The sequence below is a fragment of the Lupinus angustifolius genome, chromosome LG10 (assembly GCF_001865875.1).
Source record: "Lupinus angustifolius cultivar Tanjil chromosome LG10, LupAngTanjil_v1.0, whole genome shotgun sequence".
Classification (NCBI taxonomy): domain Eukaryota; kingdom Viridiplantae; phylum Streptophyta; class Magnoliopsida; order Fabales; family Fabaceae; genus Lupinus; species Lupinus angustifolius.
In genome coordinates, this window is record NC_032018.1 from 10,368,334 (window position 1) to 10,391,269 (window position 22,936).

General features: G+C 34.3%; 1 protein-coding gene and 1 long non-coding RNA gene across 2 annotated transcripts in view; one reads left to right on the top strand and one right to left on the bottom strand.

The window, feature by feature from the left end:
* On the bottom strand, positions 4,927-6,833 carry LOC109358144. The gene is made up of 3 exons (XR_002108915.1): positions 6,542-6,833; positions 6,352-6,452; positions 4,927-5,283 (listed from the first exon to the last, which is right to left on the bottom strand). It is a non-coding gene; the product is annotated as an uncharacterized LOC109358144 (long non-coding RNA).
* LOC109358540 (valine--tRNA ligase, chloroplastic/mitochondrial 2) overlaps positions 10,946-22,936 on the top strand; it is a 31,872-nt gene continuing 19,881 nt past the window's right edge. Inside the window, exons 1-11 of the mRNA XM_019602834.1 lie at positions 10,946-11,154; positions 11,237-11,333; positions 11,911-12,037; positions 12,451-12,534; positions 12,963-13,057; positions 14,627-14,718; positions 14,983-15,036; positions 16,957-17,009; positions 17,100-17,161; positions 17,968-18,043; positions 20,667-20,750. Coding sequence (XP_019458379.1) covers positions 10,998-11,154; positions 11,237-11,333; positions 11,911-12,037; positions 12,451-12,534; positions 12,963-13,057; positions 14,627-14,718; positions 14,983-15,036; positions 16,957-17,009; positions 17,100-17,161; positions 17,968-18,043; positions 20,667-20,750 — 981 coding nt within the window. The 5' untranslated portion in view covers positions 10,946-10,997. The remainder of the gene's footprint in view (positions 11,155-11,236; positions 11,334-11,910; positions 12,038-12,450; positions 12,535-12,962; positions 13,058-14,626; positions 14,719-14,982; positions 15,037-16,956; positions 17,010-17,099; positions 17,162-17,967; positions 18,044-20,666; positions 20,751-22,936) is intronic.

Here is a 22,936-nt window from a genome sequence, read left to right on the forward strand (position 1 = left end):
ATCACCTAAAACTTGATTTAAAGATCCAAAATGCTTCTTCTTAACGTGTTGATAAGTGAACTAAAAAGTATAACCTACACCTTAGTTCACTTGTCATATCAAGCATCTATTTTAAGCAACTTATGTTCAAGGCTAAATAAAGTTAATGGAGCCTGAAGTAGGGTGTGACAACTTGCTCCGAAGAGTGGCACTTAACTATTATTTAGTGTATTTCTTAAGGTTGGAAAATCATCTTATCATTCTAGGACACTAGATGAAAGATTTAGAAATGATGTATGGAATTAACCAAATGTATAACACAGAACTTGTAATGTTTTCAAAATCAATAAAGTGAAGAAACAAATCCATATTTCCAAACCAATTTCCTCCTCAAGAATTTGTGCATAATAGTTATTGTATGTTTATGTTTACTTGTCAATATTTCTAATACAAATCAACCAAAAATGTGGTTCGACATAACCCTATACTCTTCTACAATTGAATCTTGAAAGAGATGCAAATGTAAAATAGTAAAATGTTAACTTCTAAATTTTATTTGTTGACAAAGATTGAAACCTTGAATCAAAGTGCAATTTTATTCATAAGTTGTATATTTGTGAAAAGGAAAAATACACAGTTATAATGAGTGATCTAACTACTAACTTTTACTTTCAGTCGTTTACATTTCCACAACTAACATTTATTTTTTGTCACTTAAATTCTACAACTAACTAATTATTGTTTTATTTATTCTTTATACTAACCCTTCGAAAGAAGTGGTACGGCTAACTTCTAACTTTATTCTTTTGTCATTTTATTATTCTTTGATACCAACCTTTTATAAGAAATGGTATGGTTAATTTAATAAAATGTGACCGACTTTTATGGTATGATTAAAAGCAACCCGAAAAGAGAGTAAATAAATAAAGTCACTAACTAATTAAATATCACTCATTATCACTTGTATTAATTTGCTAAATTCATATCATTAAACCGGCGTTGGAATTTATTCCAACAAAGCCGAGATGGCGAGCAAAGAATCAACCTATCATTAAATAAAACAATCAGAAACTTGCTGCCAAAAGAAAAGCAAAGCAAGCAGAAAAACTCTTTCAACAGTAACCTATTAGAATTAAATATGGAAACAATTTAAAAGGCAAAGTTTTATGCTTCTTCATCATGAAACTAAAACTTGGATAATTCATAAGATAGGGTGCATATAACAACCCTAAAAGTTGTTTGTATGGTTGATTTGATTAGCTTGTAGGGCTTAGTACCAATTTGTGATAATACTTGAGGCTCTTAATCATCAGCATAATATAATCTTTGCATTGACGGATGAACCTATCTTAGATGTCATCTGTGAGAGACTAAGACAAAAGACATACATAAAAGGAAGTACAATTTTGGGTCGGGATGGTGTGGTAGAGATGATGATCTTTGTCGTGCGTGGAAAATTGGAAAGCATCGGGGAAGATGGAATTGGAGTTCCCTTATCGTAAGGAGATGCTTGTGGTGAAGAACTTATGACTTGGTATCTTGAACATTCTTCAGTAAGCACAAGTATAGCAATACTTGATACACAGAAAACATGATTGATAAGTATTTTGAAGTATAGATCAGTAGAGTTGCAAGAGGCAAAATATTGACCTAATGTATAATGTGTTATGGTTATCTTTAGGGAGTTAATATTATATTTAAGATCTTATACATAGGCCACCATTGTAGATATTTAATAGATTGGATAGTTTTTAAACATTGGTTTCTAAAATTCACAGTGTATGGAACTTGAGTCAAAGGGAGCACTATAGTTTCGAGTTATGTTATGTGTCATGATCTCACTACAAAATGAGAATGAAAATGATTCACAATATGGTTTCTATTGTAGATGGTATAAAAGTACGACTTTCAGGACATGAGGAAATATAATGTGAGTGTTGTGCATGGAATGTGTAAGTATTATGTATAGAGTGTGTGAGTATTGTACATTGAGTGTGAAAGTATTATGCATGGAGTAGACAAAATTTATAAATGTTGGTATATATACAAATATAAATATATGTATATATATATATATATATATTTATAATGTGAGTATCATACATGGAATATGCGAGTATCATGCATGGAGTGTGCGAGTGTCGTGCATGAAGTGTGCGAGTATCGTGCATGAAGTGTACATGCGAGAATCGTGCATGGAGTGGACGAAATTCACAAATATTGTCGTATGTTGGATCTTAAAAAATTAATGGATGAGATTGATTGAAATTTTTGTAATTTAATCTAGGTGTAAATTAATCCCTCCTCATATATATACATATTTGGCTAATTCATGAACCTAATGTGTCGAACTCTATCTAGCTCAAGTTCGGATCGTTTATGTAACGAGCTCAATTTCCAACTTAAGTTCAGCTAATTTGGTTCATGGATCATGTTTGTCGAGCTAAATAACAATTCGAGTTTTGAGCAAATACCGAGTTGGTTAGGTTCATTGTCGGTCCTAATTTCTCTACTTCAATTCTAGCATTTATCATTCGATTTAAAAAGGTTGCTCCTAATAACAAATATATATCTACTCAAGGAACTTTTCTAAATAGTGGTAAAATTAGTGGCTCATTCATATTAGAAAGATTGCGCATGAATTTGCAAATTGTAAGGCCTATCTTAACCATCTTCATTTTTTAATTTTAGGTTTGAACTATCATTACTTTTCATGGCAATAAGTTTTAGTTAGATAAGAACATTATAATTCATAAACTTATTCTATAAGTACTTAAGGCAATCATTCTCATAAACTCAATTGTATTACCACTTAGACGCTCCCTTCTTAAATTCAAGAACCCACTTTCTTGGTTTGACTATCCTAATCGCCTAAGAAAACCTTTCTTGCGATCTAACCCCAGCAAAGAGAACATTCTAAACTCAAGACCTCTAAGTCTTGGTGAAAACTCACTGAATCTCTTAGTTGATAAGACACCAAGAGACAACTTCTCTTATTATAACACAAAAACAGTACAAAAGCAGAGTATTATAAAGCACAATGTAGCTCAAAATATTACAATTGAAACTCAGCTGAAAACCCTATACAAGACTCAAGTTAACATGAATATGTATGAATTCATTAATATGCAGAAACATACAATTCCTACCCTAAAATTCTTCTAAAGAAATGCAAGAATCATGCAAGAAAAGATAGCAAAGTTTAACACATTAACCACATTCAATTAGATGACAATTAAACCCTAAGCATGATACTATATCTCACAATCTCACAATGTATTTCACTCTGCCTATATGACACAATTAAGCACGAAAAATATGCAACTAGCAATTCTAAAAATGAATGATATGATGCATGGTGCATGACCTAAAAACACAGCTTATATAGAAAGTCTTTCTGAGACCTAGTTAATCAATTAAATGCCCTTTTAATCGATTAACGGGCTGTTGAGAATAAATGTTTTCAGGTTTTCATTTATCTATTAAAACCGAATTCACGTTAATCGATTAACACCTTACTTAATATATTAACTATCATATTTTTCAGCTAGATGATTAAATGGTAAACTACCTACATGTTATACTCATCAACTATACATGTTTTACCAATATATTATGCCTAAGATGCACAAGTAACATGTATGATTAATGCATGAAAATATAATAATCTAGATGGCATGTTTCGTGTAAATGAAATGATTATTTTTAAGGCTTGTGAGAATTGCATCTTGGTTTACCTAACCTAGACTCAATATCTATGGCACACATCTAAGACTCTAAAAATGACTCTTTTAAGGAACCTAGGCTAGATATGAAACCCTTGAGTCCACGACATGTTGATTTGTTGAGTCATCTTCAAGCTTTCACTAAATCCTTGTCTTCATCAAAACATAGGCAATCTAATAGTGCCATACTTGACACTTTGCACTTTCACTTATAACATGTACTCGAAAATTGGAATGACCATGAATGAAATATCCAAATTGTTATCTTCTTTGTTAGAGTCTTCTGTATTTCCTTTCTTTACAATTTAGGTATTTTTATCATCATAACATTTTGGTGCTTTCTTTCTTCTTAATGCTTCATAAAACCAAACACGAAAAGAAAATGACATTGTCTCATAATTGTTAATGGGGAAATTTAAAGAAAACCAGGAACGACAAGATGCTAGACTCGACAGTGCTTTGCACAATATCACAAACAAGCTTGCAAAAATTCAGTTTATTCCCTATATTCCTCCGGATCTACCTCATGGTCCACCTATTCATGATTCTTCTTCTTCTTCTTTTCATTCTCATCTTACTCATATTCAATAGTCTAGATCCTACACTCATTTGTATCCCCTTATACCACCATATATATCACCATATTATCCACATCATGCCTTTTAAAATATAAAAATGTTCCACATCCACCTCCACAGCCTAGAGCACATATTTTACATTTTATACCATTTGATGGTTCTTAGCCGTTGTAGTGGTTTTTTAATTTTGTCCGGCCTAGTTTCATAGTCTCCTCGCATCGGTTGACTCATAAGAGTTTTCCCTGATCAATAAACACTCAATTTGTTAAAGATGTTATCTTTTTTCTATATTTTATTTTTTGCTCATCGGACCGATCATAGTCTTGTGATGTTTAAAGAGCAAACAAGTTATCCTTGATTAAATTAATTTAGGTAATGATTTTTCAACACAAACATTAGACATGAAAATGTTTAAATATGATTTTTTATGAACTTGTAATTCACAGATTCACTGAACTTTGTTTCGGATTAGATTAGGGAATGAATTCTGCTCACAAGGTTGTTAGAGTCGAAACGTGAGTCCTCACATTTTTTATATGAATGTCAATCTATACCCATTAACCTTTGGTCTTAGTGTGGCAAGAAAATAATAGACTACTTGCATATTCAAGAAAGAAAGTCGCAAAAATTTATCATATGTTTTGAAAATGCTTAAAACTCTCATTTTATCACGTGTATGAATGTATCATCTCTCATTCACCAACCCTTTACAAATATCCTATGGAGGCCATTGAAGTTGCTAAGGAGGATACAAAGAAAACAATGCCTGAACTCTTAGAAGCAATACAAAATCTATATTCTACAAAGTTCTTGGGATGACAGTGTCACAAATGTTGCAAATGGAAAGGTAGCTGGACGTAACACTGTAAGGTGTCCAGAATGGGAGCCAGGTCCTGATCATGCTTTGGGTAAATTCCTCAATTCATCAGCAGAACGTGGTGTAGCTTCAACAACACTTCAAGTTTCCAAGAGCATGACTCTTTATTAGCCACGTTGAGAACCTGATATCAAAGGAAACCAAATGTCAGATAAAACATATATTCTACCACTGCAGACTGTTACATTTCGAACCATTATTAAATGTAAAAAAGGAGAGAAAATGATTTAGCCGAGAATCCTAATCAGGAGAATTGTAAAAGATGGCAATAAAGAGATGCAAACAGGAGTCATTGCTATTGGCATCTTTCCCTTCAGTTACATATTCAGCATAAGTGCAAAAATATCAATAACAATCATCCAAAGGTTACACGTAAAAGAAGCAATGGTAAACCAGAGGTTATGCCCCTTACAGTTACACATACACACAGTCATAATCAACATAAATGGCAGCATTCATGAGAAGCCTTTAATACATTAAATCAGAAAACCAAAAGGGTCATTGCACTTTACATATTTTGGGCAAGCCATAAGGTTTTCACAAACCAACAAATGACCCATAACCAGCTATAAAAGGGGTCAGCACAGTACCAGAAAAAGAGGGAGAGGCACATAAAATCAGAGAGAGAAAGGCAGAAGTAACCAGGAGATTAACACAGAGAAGACAAGAGAACCAGAAAAACACATATTGCAACAGGGACTAAGATACCAAAACAGACTATACAACATCACAGTACATACAGACCACACAAAGACAACAAAGAAAAGATACTGATATCACACCACACACAACAAATCAGTCAGCATACAGAAAAGAAGCAATCAGAGACATCAGAAGGTGAAGAATTCGGACGGTTCATAGTGGGTGCAGGGAACATCTAGGAACAAGAATTATCCAGGATGACCTTCAAAGGGTAAAAGACCAGGATACATATTCAGGTAAGCTGCATATTTCATTCATTTACATAATTGAAGGCAATATGATTTACCTAGTTTATGTTCCGAATATCAAAAGCATATGTAGACCCATTATTCCATTGAGAACACTAAAACTGAATAAATTACATCATGGTTGTTCTAAGTATGATTTGTTCTCACCCGAAAAAGTCTTTTTTTTCTCTTCATATGTGTGTCACTGATTTATCCAAACCATTAGGAATAAATAGAATGCAAACAGGGATAGGAATCGTTACCGAAATCCCTTGCTTATGTTGATTCCAAGCCGAGTGGCCACTTCCACCTTCTATTATCCTCACTGTGAAACACCGCAACCTCATCCAGAAACCCCACATACCTGAAAGACATAGGGGTAGCTCAACACCACCCGAATCAGTCATAACCCTTTCGGAAATAATTAGCCAAAGAGGACAACCGAATCCCTACCTTACTCTAATGGCCACAGTGAGAACTGAACCACCTTAAGCCACCGGGAGTGAAAACCGAACCATCATAAGCCACCGGAAGCGAGAACCGAACCACCTTAAGCCACCGGGAGTGAAAACCGAACCAACATGAACCACCGTGAATGCATCTTCATCTGCTCCATCGTGAACCAAGCTAAGAGAGAAGAAGATTGAAGAAGTAGGGAGAATTAGGGGTTGAAATCCCTTTTAGGGATTTTGGGGTTCTAAAAACCCATATCCCACGCTCCTGTTCTTCTGTTTTGTTACTTTGGCTTTTGTTTATTATATCAAGTATTGGAATAAACCTTTATGATGCTTAAATCCATGTATAATCAAACTCAAACAATTCATTTCAATGTATAACCAAATCCAAATAAGTATTATCACTTAATTTCCTATATGATTAATAAAACTATTTTCTATCACTCAATCCTATGCTTAATATAATAATTTCAATCTTAATTCTATATATAAATCATCCCGAAACTATTTTTATTACTTGATGTTAGGATTACAAAGCAATGCAACTCTATTAAACAATTTTTTTATCACCAAATTAATCAAGAAATTTTTATAGTAAGGTTATGGTTCGAGTCGTCTCTAACTTCTCTGAGAATGGGAAGAAGGTCTACGACCAACACCGTCTCTAAGCTATTAAATTTCTTATATAAAAGTGATTCATAACAGTTGTATCACTTAATTTCATGTAGTGTCCCTAACTATTTTATCACCAAATTAATCATGGAATTGTTATAGTAAGGTTATGGTTCGAGTTGTCTCTAACTTCTCTGAGAATGAGAAGAAGGTCTACAACCAACACCGTCTTTAAACTATTAATTCTATGTGTATAATTAATAAACTATTTTATTACTAAGGTCACGGTTCGAGTCGTCTCTAACTCCTCTGAAAATGGGAAGAAGGTCTACAACCAATACCGTCTCTAAAACTATTAGTCTCATTGAATCGAAACAATTACATATTTTGAAAAAAATTCAAATTAACCAATTCAATAAACTAATACTTCTAAAACCTATCGGTATTTTCCAAATCATTAACAATCAACCAAAGTAAAAACAATTTTGGAACTAGAACTACGTAAGCCTTGATCCGCTTAATAGGGGTACGTAGGATCAAAGTCAATATTGTCAGGCTCAATAATAAAAATAAATAATTTTAAATGAATAATTGTTAAGGGTGTAAAAGTCCATGTTATTAGCGAGGGTACCGTTTTAATACGGGCGGACGGGGTGCTAATACCTTCCCCAATCCGTAATCGACTCCCGAGCCGTAGAGCCGGTCTTCCAACCAAAAATCGGGTCGCGACAAAGCATGACAATTTTTTCAATTATACATTGTTCCCCCTGATTAGTGATTGCACATGATTTCCTCCTTATATAAGGAGAACTCCTTAGATGGTTTAAATGGATGTTCCACCATTCTTATCTATCTGATCAGAATTACCTCACTAGGGATTTTGAAACTTGTTTTGGCTCATCTTTCTACACAAACAACCAAGTAGAGTTGTTTAAGTTAAACAGTTCGGTACCGTAGTTTATTATCAACAATAGTTTCAAAAGTTGTATAATAAAATTTGAGGTATATTTGAGGAGGTAATCCTGAACTGCTTTACTTATGGGTTTTATCGAAAATTAGGCATGAACTATCAATTTCAAAGACTACGTCCATTTTAGTTGCACTAATGTGAAAGCCTCTCGGTTCATACCACATACAACTCATACACATTTTTCCAAACCTGCTATCTCTAATCCACTTACCCAACCTATACCCATTGCTAACCTTACCATTCTCATAAGACACATGTCCACCGCTCAAATGTAGGAAAAATGAGCACATGACTTTTGTTACAATCATGATTAGGAATTCCATGTTGGTCTCTATTAGAAAACAAAAAATTCCTAATGTTGTTGGAGGGTGTCCCTACCCTCCCAAAGATGCAGAGTTAAATTCTATGATATACGACAATGAAGAGACTACAAACCCGTCTACAAAAATAATTTCTGATGAGATAATTTACTTCCACATTTCTGATCAAGCCCTTGGTGGTCAACTCCCCCAAAACGCTAAATTTTTTGGTTCCATATTTGACCACCCATTTACAATTTTAATGGATACAAGGAGCTCTCATAACATCCCACAACCAAGAATTGCAAATTACTTAAATCTACCCATCACACCAACCCAGTAATTCCCTGTAATGGTGGGCATCTAGCTCATATATATTGTAGTGGCTTATGTGACTATACCTATAAGATTAAAAACCAAGAGTTCCTAATCCCATTCTACTTATTACCAATTAAAAGGGTAGATGTTGCCTTGAGTATTGAGTAGATGCAACACTAAGAGCAATTGTTTTTTGATTTGTCTATGTCTTCTATACAATTTATCTTAATGGGAAATCTTCCTATAACATACAACTTTTCAAATTTTATAATTCTAGGCTATTGCAAATAAGTAGTATATATACTTTTCATGCAATGACTATCCTTCCCATCGATCCCCGACACAACCAAATTCCCCACCATCTTCCACTCTTCTCAACCACAAATACAGAACATGTAAAAGATTATACCTCATTTTTAAAACACACCCTAATCATCACACAATATCACATTGAACCTTCCAACCATGCTAGCAAAACACATAACACCACCTCATGTCAGCCTCCACCAACTATCTAACAACTCTTAGCAATGGTAGACGTTTAGAGAAAGCTTTCCAATAATAGACACAATGTTGCGTAAGCTATGATAATCAAGTACGAGCATAACATAAACTAGTTACCGACCATCTAGGCCGCTAGACCACACCCATGAGACATATTAATGATACTACAAGTGCCATGACCCACCATCGAATATGGGTTGAAACACCCTTTCACCATAGGGATCATGACCCTCAAACTTCAAACCTACTAAAGTCGGTATGTAAACATTGAACAATTTTATGGGGGAGATGGTGCCTCAAGACCATCTTGACTCCTTCGAGGTATCATTGGTTGAAAGAAGCTACATTCTTGAATTGAATTAGTTTTCTAGTTTTATGTTAAGTGGAAGACTTAATCAATTAAGATCATTTAGTTGACTTAATTGATAGAAGTCTAACTAACCGATTAACTCATTATTTTTGTTTAAAATTGAATTGCTAAGTAAAAGGACAACATAGTAACTTTATACATACTCATTTCCATTTTAGGTGTATTTAGGGACCTTGTAATCTAACAAGTGACATTAAAATTAGTCTTGAAATATTAGCATAATTGCTAACAAGAGATCCAAAGGCCTTAACTCTAGTGGTGAAGGTGATTCAATAAATAATCATTCAATCTTCAAAGATGAAGGTTGCACCAATTGAAAAAGAATAATGAAAGTTTTCATTGAGACTATTGATATTATCATATGAAATGCGATAGAAAATGGGTCTCATATACCAAACCACTTGGTTGATGGCGTGATTAGAATAAGCCTAAATCTCTATGACCGATGATGATAAAAACAACTTTCAAAAGAATCTTAAGGCAAAAAAACATTATCACATATATATTGTCTTATGATGAATATTTTAGAATTTTTTTGTGTTATTGCTAAAATTATGTATGATAATTTGCAAGTTACTGGTTAGAGTACTAGTGAATTAAAATGTGCTAGAATTAACACAATAATATATGAATATAAATTATTTTATATGTTACCAAATGAAAATATTAATGATATTTAAAAACTTATAATGTTAACCATCGATTTAGGTAAAAAATATATTAATGAATAATTAATTAATAAAGTGTTGAAATATATTGATAGGAATTGACAATCCAAAATAACCACTATTATGGAATATGAAATATAACTTTGGAAATTTGACATCACTAAGAAACCAATTGAAAGATGAAAGACATTGCTTTCAAAGCAGCATCATTAATTGTTGAAAATATATAATAAATTGAAATAATAATACAGTGTGTTGTTCTAATATAGATAATTTATTGAAACGAAAAAGAATGTAAAACAAATTTAATCAATGAATAGATTTGTATGATAGAGAATGAAAATATAAGAAGCGCAGGACTATTTATATAAATGAATAGATTTTTTAGTTTTTTATACTAAGGTCATGTATAAGGATTTAATTTTTTTCTCAATATATCACTGTCTCTAACAAATTCAAATTCATTTATAGGAATTGAAATTTTAACTTAATTTTCCTAAATTTTAGTAGAGTCTTACTCCAATTAATGTATTTTTGATAAATGGGCTGACTTGTTTCAGCCCCAATTTCTTAGTAAATTTCTTTTAGTTCCTAGCAATTATTTATAAATAAAGTTTAAGTGTCTTTCTCTTATTAAGATTTTCCCCTTCTCATCCCTTTATAAAACCTCACCACAACAATTATCTCTTCTTCTTGTGAGTCTCAAAAACAACATGACACTACTCCAACAACTCCCTCTTTCTTATTCTCTATTCTTCTCTTCTTTCTCTACTTGTTCTAAACTCAATCCTCTCTTCTATAAACGACGTCGTCCCATTCCATTCTCTCATTTCCATTCTCTCAACCGCCTCAGACCTAGACTTCTCTCTGGTACTTCACCTCTTCACATTTTCTCCATTTCGTTTTCTTTCGTTTTTTCAACTAACAATGTTTTATGTTTATATTTTCGCAGTTTCTGCGTCTGAGAACAAAAATGGTGGTGCTTATAATACTTCTACTGAGATTGCAAAATCTTTCGACTTTGCTTCAGAGGAACGTATTTATAACTGGTATCTATACGCAATTACTAGAAATGTTAATTACTGCACTAAGGACATTGTTAAGAATTCAATAGTAGAAAATGTCGATTGTTTTTTTTGGTATAGCCAATGGTATCCCCTTATACAATGAGTAAGTAAATAATCCATTTGACTGCTCCTCCCAATAGATGTCACTCACAGGAATCGAACATTTGACCTTTGACCTAGTACAATACCTGAGAATCTAGTGAGAACTTATACCACTTGACCAACACCTTGTTGGTAGAAAATGTCGATTTGAAAGTGGCGCATTCAAGACTTTGAAAATTCTCAGTTGTAATTTTCAATGCATGTTTTCTATGCTTGGATTCCTTAGAGAATGACCATAGTTCATTTATTAACACGACCCTTAGCTTAATTATACTCGACACCTATTATCCATAGGTATGTTGATTGAAATTTACTGACCTAAGGAGAGGTTAGTGTGTCTTTCTTTGGAAATACGAGAGGAGCCTGAGTGAATTAAGTCGGAGGTTGGTGTAATTTTTCCTTATCCTTATGCGTCAAGTAATGTTTTAATTGTAATTATTGGATTTTTGGATGCTAGGTGGGAGTCTCAAGGGTTTTTTAAGCCAAACTATGAGCGGGGAGGTGACCCTTTTGTCATACCAATGCCGCCTCCGAATGTTACCGGTTCTCTGCATATGGGGCATGCCATGTTTGTCACCCTTGAGGTTATTTTTATTATTATTTTCTGTTTTTTATATTTAATTACTTAAGTATTCATGCATCTTGATTGGTTTCATTTCATATGGGTAAATTTAAGTATAAGATGAAAATGCTAGAAAAGAAATGCAATGCTGATGCTAGCAGAAATGTATTGTTTGATGCTTCTAGTTTGTAATGCTTTCCTGTAATCTGTAGTGCTAAGATTCCATTTTTTAGTTTTTATTATTTTTGGTTTTGTAGCTTCATGTGATTTTTCAGCTTAATTACAACGATGGTTTGTGCATGGATGCAGTTACTTGATGTTATTGATTCCTCTTTTTATGTTTCTTTCTGCTTGTCTGGTCAAATAGAAATACATTCTCTATAAATAATTAACTAAAATATTGAGTGTTCTTTCTTATCACACTTTTCCTTGCAGGATATTATGGTTAGATACCATAGAATGAAGGGAAGGCCAACACTTTGGCTTCCTGGCACTGATCATGCTGGTATTGCTACTCAGGTTTGTCGGTAGACCTTGATGCTACCAAATAATTTTGGTTAAATTCTACTCATTTTAATTTTGTCTTTCCTTTTGATATCATGCAACTCACGAGACTTATTGATCTTTAGTAGTAGTACTCAATGAGATATAGTACTCATTTCTTCTTGTGGATCAGTAGATGTAATGACAAAATAAAGCACGTGTCCATGATTGTGTAATTACTTGTTTTCATAGCTGTGAGTCACATATTTATTTGCATTGCTTGGTTTCCTGGAATTGTGGCATACCTTGGTATTTCCTGTGGATAGTTGGTTTTCCGTGTAGCTTGGAGGTGTTCTTTGGTAATTGACTTTAGGGATTTGGAAAAAGGAGGAATTAAGGTGCTTTTAGTGATATGTCACTGAAGCTACTTTTTTCCACTCTGAATTTTGTTGTGATGCTACCAGTTGGTTGTTGAAAGAATGCTGGCATCTGAAGGAATAAGCAGAACTGAAATGAGTAGAGATGAATTCACAAAACGAGTTTGGCAATGGAAAGAGAAGTAAGTTTTTCTCACCATCTATGTTAAATCTTTCCACCTGCATTTTGTTTTTGCACACGCACTGAAATACCCATTTGATTTTTTTGTTCCTCCCCCCCTGTTTTTACTTCCCCTTTTAGCTTTAGAGTATATGTTATGTTAATTTTTCTGTCATCGTTATGCTATTATTAGTAGTAACTTTTCTTTTAGATTGTTAACTGATTTTAAGGAATTATAGTTAGTGTTCTGTCAAGCGACAGTTGTCAAAACTGAGAATCCTCACAGTTGTTATGTTAGTGTTCTATAATGTTGCTCGGTTTCTCTTATGACCGAGTTTCAATTAATAACAGAATTCTTCATGTTCAGAATCTCTAAATTTCTCCATCATTTTCTTTATCTTCCATTTTCTAGCATTTACTCTGACTTTTCAAAATCAATTATTTACTTTTCCCTTTTGGATGAAAGAAGAAATCTTACCAGAGAAATTTTGGAAATATAAACTATATACATGCACTTAATTAATTAGTGTTCATATATTTTCTAGGTTCATGGTATTTTTCCTATGCATGCATCTCTAAATTCAAGAACTTAAAAGTTATAGGACTTGTAGTTTCAATTCATGTGCTTAGGTTCATTGTATTAATTCATCATTTGACTCGTAAAGCGCCTATAGATACCCATGTCCTAGTGCATTTGGAAGCAACTTAAGCAATTCAAGCACCTCAAGTCATTCACGCAATTCACATCACTTTTGTCTTTTTTTACTGCTTTTCTTTTCCAATCTAAAGCCCCTCAATTCATCAAGAGAGGAAAGAAGTGCATACAAGGGAAGCACAACAAAAACAGAGAAAAATATGCAGGGCTCATCAATGTGATAAGGCTTTATGAATATCTCTTAATGTTAGCAAAATTCCCTTGAATAAATCATGGGATGCACCAATAATAGGAGGCCATAAAGACAATTATACCGTATAACAATCTAAGAAATGTGCACATTTTCAGCCAAATGCTTAGCAAACATCATTTCACTATTAGAATGGAAATGGTTTCTGAGCAATTTATTCCAACTTGAGAGGGCATTCCCAATATTCACCCACAGCTTGGTGTTACCATTCAAAAGTTTCCTTTCAGCAACATTTTATGAAGGAATACTTCTAATGCACCTATCACAAAGCTTTCTTTTTTGAGAATTGAGATATCGTTGTACATTTAAATAAACAAGCTTGACATAATTTGTCTCGAACTAATATAACAGTTTGTCATTCTTTTCCACAATATATCTTTAAGGATGGCTTATCTCCATTCTTCTAATTTCTTCTCTCAATTGATGAGTGTTAACACTGTATGGATGGACTTAATATTTTGAAGATAAGTTAACCTGAAAGGCATTTATTGTTTAGGATAGATGAGTATTATTCCCCAGTGTTCAGAACTAGATGTTGCCCACTTTTGAGTTGTTGTCATTAATAAAGGTAGAAACAAAGTTGTTAAAGTTTATTGGTGCGCTTTCTTCATTGATATATTTTTAAACATCTTGCCTCCTGGTTTTTTCATTATATTCATTTAGTTCATAAATTTTCTGTATATCAGGTATGGTGGAACGATTGCAAACCAGATCAAGAGACTTGGTGCTTCTTGTGATTGGACTAGAGAACACTTCACCCTTGATGAGCAGCTAAGTGGTAAGACAGTTTTCTACTAATTGGAACTCTAGCTAATATTGAAAGTATGCATGCACTTGTCAGCAAAAATTTTGGTGATTCAAATTAGATAGTTACTGTTTTTATAAATTTATTTTATTGTCTTATTCTTATTCATTTCCATTCTCAGCTAATTGTATCTGAATTTGTCTCAGCATTGTAAATTCAGCACTCCTATGTGTAGTAGCTTGATGTTTATACATGTTTGCAATATATTCTGATGCATTTGCCTTATGATTTCTGCAGAAGCTGTAATCGAGGCATTTGTCAGGCTTCATGAGAAAGGTTTGATTTATCAAGGTATAATATGAAACTAAATTGTGGTATTTACTTAATTTACATTACATTATGTTCTAGTTGCTTCCATGCTGCCTGCTAGTAACTGGTGATACCTTCCTTGAAAATAGTCTGATTGCCAAGCTCATTCAATCTGCAGATCTTTATATTTGGATAAATTTTGAAGGAAGAATTTGTTGGCAAAAATATCCCTAGAGTCATATTTGGTTAATGAGTTAGTAGTTATTGAATTAATATTTTGGGTTTTGCTCCTTTTATATTCCAAATTTTTGGTTTTAGTCCTAATGATTACGTGGCTACCACCCGAATATGACGAATACCATACTAATTGATGACGTGGGCAATTGTGGTGTTGACACATCACTGATAGGGACTAAAACTAAAACAATCAACTAAAGTAGGGACTACAAGGATACAAGGACACAAGGATTAATCTATATAACAGTATCATTTCAGCATGTATGTTGTATGCCATTGAAGTTAATCTACATGCTTTTGCATGTTGCTTTTGAAGAATGAAGGACTGAGTGAAGCTATTATTGGATTATACGATGAAGCTGCCGTTTGAATTCAAATGGGGGCTTGGATTGAGATCAATAGAAAATCGCGATCCACTCATGAGTTCGCACAATTTTACGATGTTGGACTCCCAGACCATGTTCAATCTCAGTTCTGGGCTCACCTTTGTGAAGTTCTGTAGAATCGAAAATTGGTGGAGTCGTCGATCCTAACGATCTTGTCTTGACCCGTTTTGACCTGCAACCTGGGTTAATTAAAACCCGAAAACATGACCTGTGTTCGATGCTCCATTTGAAACTCTTTCCATCTCCAATTCTCCATTCTCTCTCTCTCAACCCGTATAAATCTCTGTTCTCAAAGTGGGTGCTCAATCCAGCTCAGTGTTCTCAGCTCAGTTTTCTTCCTTTGTTCTTCAGAAGCACTTGAGCTTGAAGTTGGTGAAAAGAATGAAAGCTTGTTCAAGAAAAGAGCCCCAAATTGGATGGACACTGTTTTTTTGGCTTTACGAAAACATATGAATTTCTATGCATATATATGAATTTATATAATGTGTGTGTATATATATATATGAATTTCCATGCATATATATATACACACACACACACAAACACATATATATCTATTAATAAGTAGGATCTTATGAGTTATGTTATGATCCTAAGTTTACAATCTTTGACTTCCTTCCCGATCTTAAGTAGAATCTTGATTTTGATTACTATAAATTATAGGGGCTCTTACTATTTTTCTGAACTTTTAGGTTTAACATTTACACCTCTTTGTGATGGTCTTCTCGATGCTATTTAGCATTATATAAGAACTAATCATTGACATTTATATACATATCTCTGTATGTAAAAAGAAAACCTAAATTTTATAGTTGAAGTCATTGGCAGCTTAACTATGTTTTGTTTATAGATTTAAAAGCCAGATCATGTTTCCCTGCAGCCTGTTTTTACTTTTTGTTTGGTTTTAGGTTTCTGTTGGAGAAATTTTATCCTCAGCGTTATATGTAGTTTCTTTTCTCTTACTGAATTCTTCTTTATATCCAAATAAAGGTTCTTACATGCACAAGATACAGGGTGCTCTGTTGGTTTTGAAAATGATGTAGATATTGTAAATCTACTAACTCTACCAACTATCCAATATTTTTAAACCCCACTCCCCCAGAGTTGAACTTCTTTCTGTCTTAAAAGATTTTTTGGTAGTAGTACTTTTTCAACTAGATAGCTTGTTTTTTAGCTTTTCTCTTCTCAGTGTTAATTTTTGAGTTTGGTAGTCTATTCTAATTCAGCTGCTATTAAATTTTAATTGTTGTTTATACTTATAACTTAAGTCAAATTTGATTCTTGATCCATTATTTACGGGTGTTTGTTGTGAATACTCTTTTGTTTTCCCCTGTTTCAGGTTCATACATGGTCAATTGGTCTCCTTCTCTACAGACTGCTGTTTCTGACTTGGTAAGTAGCTTTTATCTTGGTTCTATTCTTGTTTCTACTTGCTTGGTCTGGTGTTAAATTTTTGGTTTGAGCCTTTCCTTTTTTTCTCAGGAAGTGGAATATTCAGAAGAGTCTGGACATCTGTATCATATTAAATATCGAGTAGCTGGAAAGTACATTGTGAACGATTTCTTGCACTATTATTTTTTTTATGTATTTAGAAACATTTTGTACAAACCATTTTAGTTCACCTCAGGCATTTATACAATTTTTGGTTGAACATTGCAATTTCATTTAATTTCTGTTTGACCAAGCTATACCTTACAATCAATTTTCAAATAATTAGTTCTTACAAATAGTTGCCTCAAATGTCCTTTTTTTAATGGCAACCCATCATATGTCTGCTAAGTTTGCAAGGCATCTGAGCTGTGAACTTGGTATATTTTTTCTTCTAAAAGGCTTGTTTATGGCGTTTTAATTTTTTTTCAGCTTTTAAAATCTGGAATTACAAATGAGTAAAACAGCATATGTCCTTCAAAGATACAATGATCACCAAGTTAGTTCTCCAAAGTAAATGATCACCAAATTTGTTGTCTTCAAGGTGTAAATGACCATCATGTAGTGTAAATTTCAATTCCTGAAAGATTAACTCCTGAAAGATTAACATGGTCACCAATTCCCCCCCCCCCCAATGTGGTGGCCATTTTAAACACCCACTACGTATTTAGTGGTCATTTTCTTTGAAGGACTAGCTTGGTGTACTCCCCCTTTGGGGATGCATGATAAATAAATTTATGTTTCTAGTGTCCATATAATATAAATGACCAAATTGATATTATGACCTTTCCTTTTTAACGTGATCATTCCGTAAATCTGCCATTACTTTCATACTTTGAAATGCACTTTATTTTCTGTTTTTCTTCTCATCTTTCTGCATTTCAGTAAATGTTAGCATTGACATATGATAATTACTTTGAAGGCCTGACTACTTGACAGTGGCTACAACACGGCCAGAGACTTTATTTGGTGATGTTGCTCTAGCAGTTCATCCAGAGGTAGGGTAGATTCATTGGCTTTCTATGATTGCATGACAAGATAGAATTTGTACCTAACAATAGTTGAGAACTATGTTGTGTTTCCGATGGAATTGAGAGCCATTCACATTAGGAGGATATGTATGACATTTGCTTGTCAGTTTGGCGCAATGATAAGGATGTTGCTTAGTGACCATATGGTCATGGGTTCAAATCTTGGACAATCTCTCTGCATACGAGGGTAAAGTTGCGTACATCTACCCTCTCTAGACCGCACTAAGTGAGAGCATTGTGAACTAGGCCGCCATACATTTGCTTGTATGTCAAGGACCAACTCTCCCAAAAGCTTAAGTTGTTGGGTTAAAACACATAAATGATTTTATATTATCTAACACACTCCCTCATGCAATAGCCTTTGGGCTTGAAGCGTGGACTTTGCATTGGCTCACCATACCTTGTGTTAAAATTTTAACTTTCATATATTTAGAAGAATGGGAACGACAAGAATTGAACTTGTTCTGATACCATGTGAAGAACCAACTCTCCCAAAAGCATAAGTTGTTGGGTATGCACATGAATGAGTTTATATTATCTAGCTATGTGTCTAATATATTAACAGAATTTGATACAAGATAAGAATAGATCAATGTGTCATCTTGAAGGATGTGTTTGGCATGATTTTGTTTAAGATTTCAAGTATCTTGAAATTACGATTCCTCCTTACCACAAACCCCCTTTAGAAAAAATCTGGAGTAAAAAAGAACTTCTTTGAAATTCAAATTTTTTGCGGTCTCATTGATTGTGTGCTAGTAAAACTCTGGGAATGCCATAGGTAAGAGATCCTTGGTTAGGCCGAACTCATGTCATATCAGGAAGGAAAGGTAAAGAGATAGATTTACTCTCCCATACCTCCACTAAGTGAGTTCCTTGTGCATTGAGCCTCTGTTATGTCAAAGTAAATGTGTAGGAACAAACCAATTATAAAATTTTAGAATATCACTTCATTAGAGTGTATTAGAGCTCTAGGCTTAAGTTTAGGTAGTCATGTTAGCAACTATTAGTTAGTGTCCTCCCTTTGTAAAACCATGTTTCCATAATAAGAAATATAGTAACTGAATTAGTTACTCTCTCTTCATTCAGCTTATCTTTCTTACTATCAAGCCTTCAATGGCCATCACATGTGGTCCTTGTTCTCCGTCGCCTATTACGATAGTTTCGCTCCCCTCTTCTCCTCCTCTAACTCTTCCTCTCCCAGCGATGAAACTAAGAAAAAGTTTCTTGAGCGTCAACAATTTGCGTAAGTAGTTGTCAAGTCCAGTCGTGTTGATTGCTTCATCTATATTCCAGAGCGGTTCCTTAATGAAGATGGTCATCTTCTTAATCACGTAAATCCAATGTTTCTAAGCTAGGAAGAGCAAGATCAAATGATCCTCTCTTGGCTTCCCAATTTGTTATCCGAGGACCAATAACCTAGGGTTCTTGGTTGCAAGCATGCATGGGGTATAACACTTTCACACTCAAACAAAAGTTCGTAGTCGTCAACTTTGTTCTCATATCCGGCCTGTTGTGAAAGAATCTAGCACAATCTCTGTATACTTCATGCACATCAAGGTTATCATTGTTTCAATAGGTTCTCCAATTAGACATGCCGAACATATTGATTTCATTTTGGATGGATTATCAGAAAAATTCCAACCCGTTATAACTACCGTGGAGAGTCAAGATGTCATTCTCTCTACGAATGCTCTCCAATCCTATCTTCTCACATATGAAGCTGGTCTTGAGTGAACTAAGAAGAATTCAAATTCTGACTCTTTATTAGTTAATATTGCTACTAAATCTTCAATCACTTATGATGTGCAGTTTAGTCCTACGAGCTCCACTTCGCCTTCTTTGTTCTGTAGTTTTCGTGTAGGAAGCTTGTCTTCTCAATTTAATGGAGGTACTGGTTATTTTAGTGACATCCGTGGTGGTTTTGGTGTTGGTCATGGTCGCAATCGTGATGGTCATCCATTGCCAAGGGGTGGCGGTTATTTCTAGTTATGTAATAGATTTGATCACGATATGGACATCCATTACCAAGAGGTGGCGGTTCCTAACTTCCTATGGTGTTTTCCTAGCTTTTGTTATTTGCGGTTTGAGGACATAAATAAATATTTGGAGAAGATCAGCAGTGTTAAATTTTGTTAAGTAGATTAAATCCTTGACCATAGATGAACCTTGTCCTTGCAAATTGGTAACTCCAACATGATTAAGGCTTTTAGTGTGATACTCTTTAGTTCTTTTTGTAAAGGGTGGAGTACCCATTGTACAATCTGTTCTATTCAATTGTTTCTGTTTTACCAAAAAGTGTCAGATTTAAATATATGTTTATTGTTTAAAATGATAACTTCTTGTGCAGACTAAGATTCTTTTGACTGTGCTTTTATGTTATTTAAATTACAACTTACAACTAACTAGATATGTGATTTGGTAAAGGCTGGCTAAATTCAGTTATCCTTATTGGGATAGATACATATGCATGTATAAACACATTGCAGACTAGTTCAACGTTGCTGAGATGTTATTGAGTTACATGAGCCCATAAAAGCCATGGGAAAGGATGCCTAATTTCTTAATCTATTCAATGTTCGCGAAATTGCAGGATGATCGTTATTCCAAGTTTATTGGTCAGATGGCAATTGTTCCTTTGACATTTGGCCGTCATGTTCCTATCCTTCCAAACAAGGTATCGAAGTCCAATTCTTGAGACTATTTTTCTTCTTAACTATTAGTGTTGGGTTAACATGATTAAGTTATTTAGTTTTGATTTATTGTTAAAAATTCTTCAAACTCACCAAGAGTATCTAATTTGTACTTGACATTGATCTTAATTGCTTCTTTATAAAGTTGTTCACTTGAGAATTAATACAAAATTCAGCCTGTAGGTATTTGCAAGGGGTTTCTTGGTTATATACGCTGAGGTATCAGAAGGCCTTATTATATTGTTGTATTCCTTCTGCTTCGTGTGTTTTTATTCCTCTTAGTAATTAGGACGAGGATATGGGTTTTATTATATTGTTGTGTTCCTTTTCCTTCGTGTGCTTTTATTTTTCTTAGTAATTTGGAGGAGGATATCATTTCCTCCAGTATTTGCATTCCCTTTCTTGTTCGATTTAAACTCAAATAAAAAGATCCGCTCATGTATACCATACGTCATCAACAGGATATTAGTGTTGATCAATCAATATGGTAGACTTCCGTATCATATAAAGTCTTTAGGCTTCGGTTTAGGTGTCTTTTGACAATTCTCTTGACATTAATGGCGAAGAAAACACATTGTTATACCCTGGAAAGAGCTTGACAAACTAATAGAGTTTTGGTTGTGGATATAAGGGTAAGAGTAAAGTGGAGAGAAAAAGACAATATAAAGATTAAAGTTTGAAGGATTAAAAGGTGGAAATTGAAAGGAGAGGAAAGTAGGAGCTTCAATCAAAGGGTTTTGGAAGAAGGATTTTGGGAAGTACAAGGAAGTGTTGATGATATGTGAGAGGAGATGACAAAGGAACTAGGAAGATAACAAATCCCAATAAGTCAAAGGAAGAGAAGCTTGGGCAAGCAATGTTAGCCCAATCTCTACAATATGCCGATGTTTCCTTTCAATAACACCATTTTGATGATGAGTATGAGGACAAATAACTCGGTGATGAATACCAAGAGTGCTTAGGAGAGAAGCAAATGGACGAAACTCCCCACCCCAATCAGTCTGAACAGATTTCAAAACTCCCTTAAACTGAACACCAATCATAGTATGAAATTGTTTGAAAAGAGTAAGAGCTTCAGACTTTTGTTTAAGAGGAAACATCCAAGTATATCTAGTGCAAGAATCAACAATAGACATATAATATTTGTACCCGGAAGTCGACATAACCGGAGCTGGCCCCCAAAGATCAACAAACACTAACTCAAAGGGAGTGGAATAAACCGTATGTGAGGATTGTGAAGGTAAACGATGTGACTTACCTAGAGCACAAGCATGACAAAAATCAACAGTACTTTTATTTATGAGAGGAAGTTTACAGTGTTTCAAAATATGTTGTACAACTTCTTTATGTGGGTGCCCTAAACGAGAATGCCATAGCAAATACAAGTTTTCATTTCTAGAAAGTGTATGACTAGAAGAAACAGAAAAATTACAACTCGAAGTCATATTGGGCCTAGTGGAAAACGAACTGGACAAGGTGGACGGAAACTGAAGATTGGTGAAGACATACAACCCTTCAGGACCAAGAGTTCCTTCTAGAAGTAAGGTTCCATCAACCTGAGATTTCACACAACAATAGTGAGAATGAAACTCAAAATAAACAGCATTATCTCTGGCAAATTGACTAACACTAACAAGGTTTTTGGTTATAGAAGGAACCAGAAGTAAATTTTTAAGAGTGAGGACACGAGACGGATCATAAGGAGAGTTAAACTCAGAGTCCCCAATACCTGTAATAGGAGCACCAGAACCATTACCCATAAAAATACTGTCTGATCCAGGAAGTCCAGCAGAGTGCATCAAATTAGAAGAATCTGAGGTAATATGATGTGTAGCTCCAGAATCAGGGTACCATAATTGGGAATTGTATGCTTGTGGTTCAACCGTAACCGGAAGATGATGAGGGGTAGGCTGTCCTTGTGTAGGATGGAATGAATCAACATACGAATGAGCCGGGGACATAGGTGCTGGTCCCAAAACAGAATTTTGATGAAAACCGACATGAGCCATAGGAGGAGTATTATTGTTATAATGTCGTATAGGCTGATGCTGAAATTGGGAATTAGCAAAGGGGCGCACAACAGGAGCAGAAACCGGTGGCGCATAATGTGCAGAAACCGGTGGAGCATACTGTGCAGAAAATGGTGGAGCAAACTGAGCAGAAGAAGGAG